General features: G+C 45.9%; 1 protein-coding gene and 1 long non-coding RNA gene across 2 annotated transcripts in view; one reads left to right on the forward strand and one right to left on the reverse strand.

Moving 5' to 3' along the window:
• Nucleotides 1-4043, reverse strand: part of LOC139020092 (uncharacterized) — a 10973-nt gene extending 6930 nt beyond the window's left edge. Inside the window, exon 1 of the long non-coding RNA XR_011473189.1 lies at nucleotides 3344-4043. This is a non-coding gene — a long non-coding RNA (uncharacterized lncRNA). The remainder of the gene's footprint in view (nucleotides 1-3343) is intronic.
• CCNY (cyclin Y) overlaps nucleotides 3813-12292 on the forward strand; it is a 169617-nt gene continuing 161137 nt past the window's right edge. Inside the window, exon 1 of the mRNA XM_070429668.1 lies at nucleotides 3813-4423. Within this exon, the coding sequence (XP_070285769.1) occupies nucleotides 4270-4423 (154 nt within the window). The 5' untranslated portion in view covers nucleotides 3813-4269. The remainder of the gene's footprint in view (nucleotides 4424-12292) is intronic.

A 12292-nucleotide genomic window follows, 5' to 3' on the forward strand; every position in this document is an offset into this window, starting at 1 on the left:
AACAGTAGCAAAATTACAGTTATGAAGTAGCAACGAAAATAATTCTTTGGTTGGGGGTCACCACAACATGAGGAACTGTATTAAAGGGTCACAGTATTAGGAAGGTTGAGAACCACTGCTAGGGCAAGACTATATCTTACCCATTTTTGTGTACCCAAGGTGTCTGGCTCAGCACACTTTCAAATGTTTTATCAATAAATAAACATTGGCCCTAACCGGTTTGGCTCAGTGGATAGAGAGAGCGTCGGCCTGCGGACTGAAGGGTCCCAGGTTCAATTCTGGTCAAGGGCATGTACTTTGGTTGTGGGCACATCCCCAGTAGGGGGTGTGCAGGAGGCAGCTGATTGATGTTTCTCTCTCATCAATGTTTCTAACTCTCTATCCCTCTCACTTCCTCTCTGTAAAAAAATCAATAAAATATATTAAAAAAAAAATAAACATTGGTCAAGATCAAGTGTCTATCAAAGTAAATACTTTCCCATTATGTAAGCTGTTTACATTGTGAACTGCTTACCATTGAATAGGAAAGGGAGGCCTTGTTTGAGAGGAGGTCATTGGTTGACAAGAGCATTGGTAATACAACAAAGGGTCTTGGTTATTTCATAACTGCTTTATAAACGTTTGAGTAACTGACATAGCAAACTGCCTACCAGGTAACAAGGAAAGGGCAGATATACTTTGAACAGGTTTTTTTCTTTATTCTTGAGACTAGCCTTTTTCATTCTTTTGACCAAAGGTCCAGGTCCTGGGTTAACGTGACTCAGTGTTTTCTGTATTCTAGGAGGTGATTCTGAGAGTTGTGCAAATGTCCAATTCATATTTCATGGATATGTGTATAGCTGAAGTAAGACCATACTTATGCTCTACCTAATTTAATTAAGGTGGCCTATACTCACTGATTTGTTTTTATAAGATCTTATAAACATTTAAGTTAATACTTATATCATTTGTTTTAAATATTTTGGCTCCATTAAAAATTTTGTTGGAAAAAAAAAAAGCTACTACTGCTAAAAAATGTGAAGAGCATTGACTTAACTAGCTCATCCAAGTCCCATATCCACCTCTTTATAATGACCAAATTCTTAAACCCTGGTAACAAAGAAAGATGAAGGAAAAGAATTATGTCATGATTCTTTCAGCTCAAAGAGCTGGGTTGGCTCTGATTAGATCCAATCCAGGCTGATGGTTTCTAAGAAAGCTAAATGTTTTGAGGAGAGAGCCTTGGGTTGTAAGCAGTCATCTTCCCTTCCCTCTCCAGTCCCAATCCTGGGTTATATCCATCCTATTGAGGTAGTGTCCCCACATTTAGATTTCCAAGTGATACAATGTCAGAGATGGTGTGACTAAATTTCTGCATAATGCTTCTCCTCGTTGACCCACTACTTACTCTGGTCAGAAGGGCTGGGGCCCACAGAAATAACAAGGCTCCATTCTCTCTTCTCCAAGTCTAGAACTAGTCCTAAGCGATCACTTGCAACTTCAGTCAGCAAGAGAATAGAAAAGAGGAGAGAAGCAGCACTAGAGTCTCCTTTCCACTCAAAACTTCTGCAGATTTCTTCTCTCATTATTCTAATCTGTCCTTGCCCCTGTCCTGTACAGTGATACTTAGAGGTGGGGGCAGGAGGTTCAGCTGGATGCAACTAAGAGACCTTAAGGACTTTGTAATCAGAACTCCCCAGTTAGGCCATTTCTCAGTAGTCTCACCTTAGACAGATTTAATTATTGGAACTAAAGTGTCTTTATTTGTAAAATGGGAGATAATAGCATAGGCTTAGATGTAAAAAATACTTAGCACCCAGCTGGTGTGGCTCAGTGGTTGAGTGTCGACCTATGAACCAGGAGGTCACTGTTGATTCCTGGTCACTGCACATGCCTGGGTTGTGGGCTGGATTCCCAGTGTGGGGCGTGCAGGAGGTAGCAGTCAATCATTTTCTCTCATCATTGATGTTTCTATCTCTCTTTCCCTCTCCCTTCCTCTCTGAAATCAATTAAAAATATATACATAAATACTTGGCACAATGCCTGTCTTTTAGCAGGTATTCTATACGTGACACCTTTCTTGAAGTGTCACTGTGTGTCAAGCAAAAGGCATCTCTGCTTGGAGGAGTTTGAAGTGTGTGTGTGTGTGTGTGTGTGTGTGTGTGTAAGGGTGTGGTGGTTGGCACTCAGGTAAATCACTGGTAAGGCTTTAGCACTTATCTTTCCTCCCCAGGCCCACTGGCCAAAAGTCATATATCTGAAAAAGTCCAACAGGTGCATTTCTAAGGGAAATACAGTGGGAATGTCAAAGAGTGGGTGGAGGTGTGGTGGGAACAGAAAAGTTCCTGCAGATCAGAGGCTGTCCCATCTTTTGGTTCGAGTCTGTGGTTACCCTAACCGCCCCCGCCCCCACTCCCCCCCCACCCCCGCAAGTCATGTCTTCCCTGCCTTCAAATGTTATTCCCACTTAACACTGCCCAGTGACCCTGCAGAAGAGAAACCTTGAGACAGACATGCTGTCTGTCTCCTCAGTGCCATTTGATTCACCTTCTTAAGCCCTTCAAACCTTATCATTAATTGCAAATTTTATGATTAAATAAAAATTATTTAATGTGCCTAAGTGAATATGGCATATACATATGGTTTAGTAATTGGGTGCTAATGGCACCCAAAATACAAAATATCCTGATTTTCAGCCATCTTATCCACATTGTAGTCCTGAAAATCTGTATGTGCACACTCACTGACTTGTAGTTACGTTCCGGTTCATCTCTCCTGGGAGGCAAGAGTGTCAGACTACCTAACGAAGAGCCTTATTTTGTCTTGCTGCTATCTCCCCACCTCTTTTAGGCTACTCTTCAGAACTTCTTTTCTACACTTCCTTTGTCATCTTGTCAACATCAGCTCTTTGCTGCCATTTAATTTCCAAGGACATTCACCACTTATTCTAACTGACATTAATATTGTTGGATCATGGAGATTTAAAAAAATATGGCCTAATAAATGTATAAACATTACCAAGAGTGGCAGAACAGGTAAAAAAAAAAAGGCTGAATGTCAAGAATTAAATGAATTAGTGTTTATAAAGCCTCTGGCAAGATGTACATTTACAGATGCTGATGCCACGTAAATATTAATTCCCGTACTTCTTCTGTTCCCATCACGTCATCTTTCTGGGTCTCAGTTTCCTAATGTTAAAAATTAAGCGCATTGCACCAAGTTTCTTCGTGTTGAAAAATATTTTTCCCCCAGTCTCTCCTCACTGAGTATTTGGAAGTGGGTGGTGGGTGGAAAGGTTATTTCTGCCCCAGACAGGCCGGAGGAGGGGGGGGATTTGGGGCAGGTTCCCCTGCCAGGCGCTCACCTTTACCTCACCTCGCGGCCACGACTCAGGCAGCGGCCAGCAGGCCTGAACGCAGGTAACAGGTGGCTGGTGTTACCTGTCTCCACCTCTCATCCTCCTCCGTGGGACACACGGTGCTGCGGCTGACTCCACACTGAAGCAGCCCAGGGGCCACCATCAAGTCCTCCGCAAAGCTCAAAGCAGAAGAGAGAAAAATCAAGGGCAGCTTCCTCTTAAAAGCTTAAAAAAAAAGAAAACAAAGAAGGGCCCCCAACCCGTTCCCGAGAGTGGCCAGCGCAGCCTCATGCACCCCGGGAGCCACAGCCGCCTTCGTCCTGGACGGAGAAAAACGTGCCTCGGGCCGCCGGCGGCCGCCGAGTCACCGCGTCCCCGACCGCACTCCTGGCCGGATCTGCTTCCAGGGCAGCGGGAAGGGGCGGCGCCAGGGCGGGGCGGGGCGGGCGCCGAGCCTCCTCCGGGCCGTACCGAGCCCACCTTCGTGTGCAGAGCCGAGGGCCGACCCCCCCACCCCCCGGTTGCCGCCCCCGCCGCGTCGCCCCCTCACCGCCGCTCCCGCGGACTCGCGTCTCTGCCGCTTGAACCGGAACCTCTTGCGGAGGCCGCCGCCGGGACCGGGCGCTGAGCGGGAAGCGCGGGGAGGCGGCCTGCGCGGCGCCCGCCATGGCCGCGGCGGGGTGAGGCCGGCGCGGCGGCTGCAGTCGCGCAGTCGGGTGCTCCTCGGCCGCGGACGAGCCAGGACGGCGCGGAGGCCAAGGGAGCCGCCCGCCGCCGCTGGTCGCCACCGCCGCCGCCCCACCCGCCGCCCATGGCGAGGCCCCGCCGCCGCTGCTGACCGCGCTTCCGTCCGTCCCTGGTGGCGGGCGGGCCTCCGCTCTACGTCCGGCCCCGGGAGCCCGGCGAGCGCCGCAGGCTCCGGGCCGCCGACGATGGGGAACACTACCTCGTGCTGCGTGTCGTCCAGCCCCAAGCTCCGGAGGAATGCGCACTCCCGGCTGGAGTCCTACCGGCCCGACGCCGACCTGAGCCGCGAGGACACGGGCTGCAACTTGCAGCACATCAGCGACCGGGAGAACATCGACGGTGAGCGCGGCCCGGCGGGGACCTGCACCCTCCCGCGGCCGGGCTGCCTGGCCCTGAGCGGCTGCGGACCCGGCTCGGGTACCGCGGGCGGGGCCCGGCCAGGTGGCAGGAGCCGGCCCTGGCCACCAGCGGGCTCGGGTCCCGCGGGCGGGGCCGGTCTGGTCTGGGCCACAACCAAGCTGTTCACTTTTTAAAAAGGTGGAGGGAGTGGACACGTTTGGCAAAACTGAGGATTGACTACCCTTTTGGGATTAGTCTCTACCTAGAATTGGAGAACAGGGTTGGCCTGTGTCAGCTCCCAGAAAACTTACTACATAATTGACTCCACTTGGCTGTCCCCCACCAGCATTTCCTTTAAAAATTAAAAACAAAACCGAGGTGCCCCCTTCTATCCCCTCTCCCCCCGAGGCGGTTGAGGGATTGGAGTCTAACTCCACCCGAATGTTTAAAAAAATTTCTTTAGAGTATTGTTAGAAAGTTTTGTATTAAGTTGTCCGTTTTTGCTTGGGGCCAAATTACAGTTCTATGAATTCCTGATTCATCTGAGTGACTTTTGGTCTGGGCTAGTTTTTGTAAAGGAAGTTAAAAAACTTATCACTGTACCTAGTAAAGTTTATTTTACTGTTGTTTTTATAATATCTTCATTAGTACGATTTTATCAATAAGCTACATGGCTTAATATCTACAGATGGGCAGTTTATGCATCGTACTTAGAGTTTACATAATTTTCAACTTTAAGAAATTTGAAATATATTTTTATGACAACTTGATTTTTCTTTTTTTAACCCAAAATTCTCACAGTTGATGTGGTTGAAGTAATCTGGAAAAAATTCTTGTATGAATGATTTGATACAACTTTGCCATAATTAATTCTTGTCAACTTTAGGATGGAGTATTTCCTCCAGTGTGGAAAGCCAAATTTAAACTCCATTAAAAGAATGTTTGGCCTTTTAAAATTTCTTCTAAGCAATGATTTAATTTCCTTAGGACAGCAACTGTATTAAATGAGTACCACATATAAAGAGACCAGTGCAACATATTGTTTATAATAGGTGCTCATTAAATTAGAAGTTCCAGATGACATTTCTAGTGTTATTATTTTAGACTTCCATTATCTTAACCTACTCTTTAGATTTTTTTGAACTACATGAATACTTTATTTTTAAATTTATGCATTTAAAGGCATCTAAAGGATGTTAAAAGGTATGTCTTGATCACTGCTATAGTTACAAGCACCTGAAAGAAGTGTCTAGCATATGAGAAAGTTAATAAGTATTGCATTTTAAAGAAATGAGTGAGTGAATGAGTTTAAAAAAGAAAGCCATTACCCAGTCCTATACTGTGTTGACAGGCAAAAACATTTTTATCTATTTATTTAACATATATATATTTATTGTCTAAAGTTTTACATTTGTCTCCCCCCCCCCATTGACTCCCCCCACCCCCCACTGTGATTCCCACTCCCAAGGGCTAGCCCCCATCGCCCCAGTTATGCTAATATGACAGGCAAAACATTTGTCAATAATTTCTCCTTTATGCTGTGAACTAATATCGGGTAGAGGATTTATGTTTTATTTATTATTTTAAAAAATATTTTTATTGATTTTTAGAGAGGGAGGGGAGGGAGAAAGACATCTATGTTACAGGGTAACGTGGATCTGCTGCCTCCTGCAAGCCCCCTACTGGGGATGGAACCCTCAAGCCTGGTTTGTGCCCTGAGGGGGAATCGGAACCAGCAATCTTTAGGTGCATGGGATGACCCATGCACCAGGGTGAGGCTTTATGTTTTAAATAATGGATTAAAAATACAAACAGAAGGAAGATTCACATTTCTTAGAGAAAGGCTGTATACTGTTACTATAGTAGGGAAACACACACACACACACACACACACACACGCGCGCACACACACACACACACACACACACGAGGATTTTGCCCCAGAAAAATAGAATAGTATTGTGTATTCTTTCACATGAAAGAAATCTAACTTTGGTCATCACTCTCTTTTAAGAAAACATTTGGAAGACCACCAATTCTTGTTTTGTAGGTTCAGGATAGTTTAAGAGACTAGGTCAGGTTAAGAGGATTTCTAATTTAGGTTGTAGTGCATACCATGATACTGCTTTAAACCCAGAAATATTTAAACAGTGTTTTCTTTGTTTCCCAAGTTCATGTAATACTTGTGGGATTTACCTACCCAGCAGTTCTCAGCATTGGTTTCAATTAGCTCAGAAATGTAGGACTGGGCCTTTGATCATGGTTAAAGCTCTTGAGGTAATTCTAAGATGCATCCAGGATTAAGAATTGCTGCTGTTGTTCAGGAGCATTTTCCATAGAAATTCATTCTGTGTTAGAGGCTGGACAAGAGAACAGATTTAAGTTAAATAGGATATGTGTGTACATATATTAATATATATATATATTTATATATGTATATGTAGTGCGTGTGTATATATATGTGTGTGTGTGTGTGCGTGCAGTAGTATTGTTAGATGATTAGTAAACATTTTATTTTATTTTATTTTATTTTTAAATTAAATCTTTATTGTTCAGATTATTACATTAGTTACTCTTTTTTCCCACCATAACTCCCCTCCACCCAGTTCCAACCCCACCCTCTGCCCTCACTCCCCACCCACTGTCCTCATCCATAGGTGCACGATTGTTGTCTAATCTCTTCACTCACCCCCACACCCTTTTCTCCCCCCCCCCCAAGAATAGTCAGTCCATTCCCTTTCTATGACCCTGATTCTATTACAATCACCAGTTCATCAGATTATTTATTCACTTGATTTTTAGATTCACTTGTTGATAGATGTGTATTTGTTGTTCATAATTTGTATCTTTACCTTTTTCTTCTTCTTCCTCTTCTTACAGGATACCTTTCAGCATTTCATATAATACTGGTTTGGTGGTGATGAACTCCTTTAGCTTTTCCTTATCTGTGAAGCTCTTTATCTGGCCTTCACTTCTGAATGATAGCTTTGCTGGATAAAGTAGTCTTGGTTGTAGGTTCTTGGTATTCATCACTTTGAATATTTCTTGCCATTCCCTTCTGGCCTGCAAAGTTTCTGTTGAGAAATCAGCTGACAGTCGTATGGGTACTCCCTTGTAGGTAACTGATTTTCTTTCTCTTGCTGCTTTTAGGATTCTCTCTTTGTCTTTTGCTCTTGGCATTTTAATGATGATGTGTCTTGGTGTGGTCCTCTTTGGATTCCTTTTGTTTGGGGTTCTCTGCGCTTCCTGGACTTGGAAGTCTATTCCTTTCACTAGGTAGGGGAAGTTTTCTGTCATTATTTCTTCAAATAGGTTTTCAATATCTTGCTCTCTCTCATCTTCTGGCACCCCTATAATTCGGATGTTGGTACGCTTGAAGCTGTCCCAGAGGCTCCTTACACTATCTTCATATTTTCGGATTCTTTTTTCATTTTGCTTTTCCGGTTGGGTGTTTTTTGCTTCTTCGTATTTCAAATCTTTGACTTGATCCTTGCGACCCTCTGGTCTGCTGTTGGGAGTCTGTATAATATTCTTTATTTCAGTCAGTGTATGCTTAATTTCTAGTTGGTCCTTTATCATAACATCGAGGGTCTCATTAGATTTCTTGAGGATCTCACTACATTTATCGGCGGTCTTACCAGTCTTTTCGAGGGCTTCTAAACAGTTCTTTAAAGACCTTAAAAGTGTGGTTTTGAACTCTATATCCAACAGTTTGCTTTCCTCCAATTCTGTCGTTTGTGTCCTGTTTCTTTGTCTCGGCATTTTTTTATGCTTCGCTGTGTCGATAGAGTGCCTTTCTGTGCTAAGTGTCCCAATTACCTAAGGTAGACACTCTTGGTGCACCCCCTTGTGGGCTTTGTGCACAGTCTTGTTGTGGTTAAGCCTTGATTGTTGTAGTTATCACTGTGAGGAATTGACCTCCAGGTCAATTGGCTGTGAGAATCAGCTGTGTCTGCGGTGGGAGAACTTCTGTGCTGGAGACACCTCTCTAGGGCTAGACTTGCTTCGATGGGGCTTTGGTGCTCACTGAGTCTGCCTCCTGAGTGTGTCTTTTATGGTTCCACGGAGCTTAAAGCTGGATGGTCCCACTCTGACCTCTGGGCTTCCTGGCTCCTGGATCTCTAGGGAGGTGCTAATCTAGCCTTTGCCTGAGGCTATCCAGCAAAAGCCTCCCTGCAGGGCTTGGGCGGGGCGGGTCCCACAGGATCAACAGGGCGGGGTTAGCAATTATGGCTGCTCTCAGTCTTGCCCTCAGAGGCTCTGCTTCTCAGTGTCCCAGTAGTCGCTGCAAGCCCCACGGAGAGAAAGCTGCCCTAGGGTTCTGAGCGATGCCAGACAGTCCCGCTTCTCCCGTATGAGTCTGGGTCCTTAGAGACTCGCCCGGAACTGGAGCTTAGAGCCTGAGACTCCCTCCCGATTGAAAGCAACCGCGCCCTCAGCCTCCAGCCCGCTCCACATGCACTCCGAACCTTAGTATTTTACTTCAGCACTGCGCCTCCTCTGAGCCTCGGTATGCTTTTCTCTTTCCTCCTAGTTGTAGAACATCCACTCAGCCATCTTTCCTGTGGTTCTGGATGATGTCCGTTCCGTCTTTTAGTTGTATTTTTGAAGTGGTTGTTCGAGGCAGCAAACTCCCGTGTTTACCTATGCCGCCATCTTGGTTTCTCCCAAACATTTTATTTTTTTAATATATATTTTTACTGATTTCAGAGAGAAAGGAAGAGGGAGAGAGAGATAAAAACATCAATGATGAGAGAGAATTATTGATCGGTTGCCTCCTGCAAGCCCCCCAGTGGGGATCGAGCCCGCAACCCGGGCATGTACCCTTGACTGGAATTGAACCTGGGACCTTTCAGTTTGCAGGCCTATGCTCTATCCACTGAGCCAGTGGTCGGCAAACTGTGGCTCTGCAAACCGTGGCTCTCGAGCCACATTCGGCTCTTTGGCCCCTTGAGTGTGGCTCTTCCGCAAAATACCGAGTTCTGCGCATGGGCCATGAAGTTACAATCGCACTGTACTTGCGCGCCTGCACATGGTATTTTGTGGAAGAGCCATACTCAAGGGGCCAAAGAGCCGCATGTGGCTCACTAGCCGCGATTTGCCGACCAAGGCACTGAGCCAAACCAGCTAGGGCGATTAGTAAACATTTTAAAACTACATCAATTCTTAATTAAATTTATCAGGGTAACATCCTATATAATAAAAGAGAAACATGCAAATTAACCATCACTCCGCTACACACCAGCCAATCAGCAACTATGCAAATTAACCCAACAAAGATGACGGTTAATTTGCATATGCAGGCACAGAGTGAAGACTGAAGATGATTGAAGATGGCAGCAGCCACGGAGCTGGAGTGAGCAGGAAGCTTGGGTTGCTCCTGGTAATGGAGGAAGCCAAGCTTCCTGCTGGCCCTGGACTCTGCTCAAGGAGTGGCTTGAGGCCTGGGTCACCAGGGCCGACCCAGACTTCCAGCCCGCCCTGGGCTCCGCTCAAGGAGGTGGAAAAAAAAAAAGGAGGGGCTGGGAGCAGCCGGAGCGGAGAAACCAAGCTTGCTGCTGCGGCTGCAGCAGAGAAGCCAAGCCTCGCTGCTGCGGCTGGACCAAAGGCCTGGGTCCTGGGTGCTGGAGAAAAACCGGTGCCGGCAGCCAGGGGAAGGAAGGCCTATTGCACGAATCTTCGTGCAATGGGCCACTAGTTGGTTAATAAAATTATGTAGGTTACGTCTCAATTCTTTTTTTTTTTTTTTTAATTAAATTTTTATTGTTCAGATTACATTTGTTCCTCTTCCCCCGCCATAACTCCCCTCCTTCCAGTTCCCGCCCCACCCTCCGCCCTCACTCCCCACCCACTGTCCTCATCCATAGGTGCACGATTTTTGTCCAGTCTCTTCCCGAATCTCCCATTCCCCTTTCCCCCCCAAGAATAGTCAGTCCATTCCCTTTCTATGTCCCTGATTCATTATAATCACCAGTTCATTCTGTACATCAGGTTATTTATTCACTTGATTCTTAGATTCACTTGTTGATAGATGCATGTTTGTTGTTCACAATTTGTATCTTTACCTTTTTCTTCTTCCTCTTCTTAAAGGATACCTTTCAGTATTTCGTATAATACTGGTTTAGTGGTGATGAACTCCTTTAGCTTTTCCTTGTCTGTGAAGCTCTTTATCTGACCTTCAGTTCTGAATGATAGCTTTGCTGGATAAAGTAATCTTGGTTGTAGGTTCTTGGTATTCAGCACTTTGAATATTTCTTGCCATTCCCTTCTGGCCTGCAAAGTTTCTGTTGAGAAATCAGCTGACAGTTGTATGGGTATTCCCTTGTAGGTAATTGAGTCTCTTTCTCTTGCTGCTTTTAAGATTCTCTCTTTGTCTTTTGCTCTTGGCATTTTAATGATGATGTGTCTTGGTGTGGTCCTCTTTGGATTCCTTTTGTTTGGGGTTCTCTGCGCTTCTTGGACCTGTAAGTCCATTTCTTTCACCAGGTGGGGGAAGTTTTCTGCCATTATTTCTTGAAATAGGTTTTCAATATCTTGTTCTCTTTCATCTTCTGGCACCCCTATTATTCTGATGTTGGTACGCTTGAAACTGTCCCAGAGGCTCCTTACACTATCTTCACACTTTCGGATTCTTTTTTCATTTTGCTTTTCCAGTTGGGTGTTTTTTGTCAAATCTTTGGTTTGATTCTTGTGCTCCTCTGGTCTGCTATTGGGTATAATATTCTTTATTTCAGTCCGTGTATGCTTACTTTCTAATTTCTTTATCGTAGCATCGAGGGTCTCATTAGTTTTCATGAGGCTCTGCACAAATTTATGGCAAGCCCTCAAAATTGCGATTCTTAGCTCCATATCCTCCATTTCTGTCATGTTTTTTTGTCTCCGCATCTTTTATGCTTTCTTGGTGCACCCCCTTGTGGCCTTTGTGCGCAGTCTTGTTCTAGCCAAGCCTTAATTGTTGTAGTTAACACTAGAGGGGTTTGACCACCAGGCCGACTGGCTGCAGGAAACAGCTGTGTGGAAAACGTCTGCCTTCTGGGGAGGCGCTAATCCAGCCTTTGCCTGAGGCGATCGGCAAATGGCTGTGCGCAGGGTTTGGGCAGGGCGGGATCCACAGGGTGGGCGGAGGGAGCAGTTATGGCCGCTCTCAGTCCCGTTCCCAGAGGCTCTGCTTCTCAGAACCCCGTCAGCCGCTGCAAACCTCGGAGAGAAAGCTGCCCTCAGGTTCCAACTGATGCCGGATAATCCCGCTTCTCCCGTTTGAGTCTGGGTCCCTAGAGACTCGCCCGGATCTGGAGCCCAGAGTCTGAGACTCACTCCCGACCGAAAACGACAACCGCGCCCTCAGCCACCAGCCCGCTTTGCGAGCGCACCTCGGTACCTTTGTATTTTCCACACTGCGTCGCCTCTGAGCCTCGGTTTGCTGTTCTCTTTCCTTCTAGTTGTAGAGTCTCTCTTCAGCCAGCTTTCCTGTGGTTCTGGGTGATGTCCATTCCGTCTTTTAGTTGTATTTTTGAAATGGTTGTTTGCGGCAGCGGTCTCTGGTGTTTACCTACGCCGCCATCTTGTACGTCTCAATTCTTTATTCTAGTACAGTACATAACAAGTAGAGCATATAACAAAAGCTGAGGTGCTCAAGTACCATCATTCTTTTTCTTTAAATATATTTTTGTTGATTTCAGAGAGGAAGAGAGAGGGAGAGAGAGAGATAGAACCATCACTGATGAGAGAGAATCATTGATTGGCTGCATCCTGCACACCCCTCACGGGGGATCTAGCTGGCAACCCCAGGCATGTGCCCTGACTGGGAATTGAACCGTGACCTCCTGGTTCATAGGTCAGTGCTCAACCACTGAGCCATGCTGACTGGGT

The sequence above is a fragment of the Myotis yumanensis genome, unplaced genomic scaffold (genome assembly GCF_028538775.1).
Source record: "Myotis yumanensis isolate MYYU_CA2020_CCGP unplaced genomic scaffold, mMyoYum1.0.hap1 SCAF_1, whole genome shotgun sequence".
Lineage (NCBI taxonomy): Eukaryota > Metazoa > Chordata > Mammalia > Chiroptera > Vespertilionidae > Myotis > Myotis yumanensis.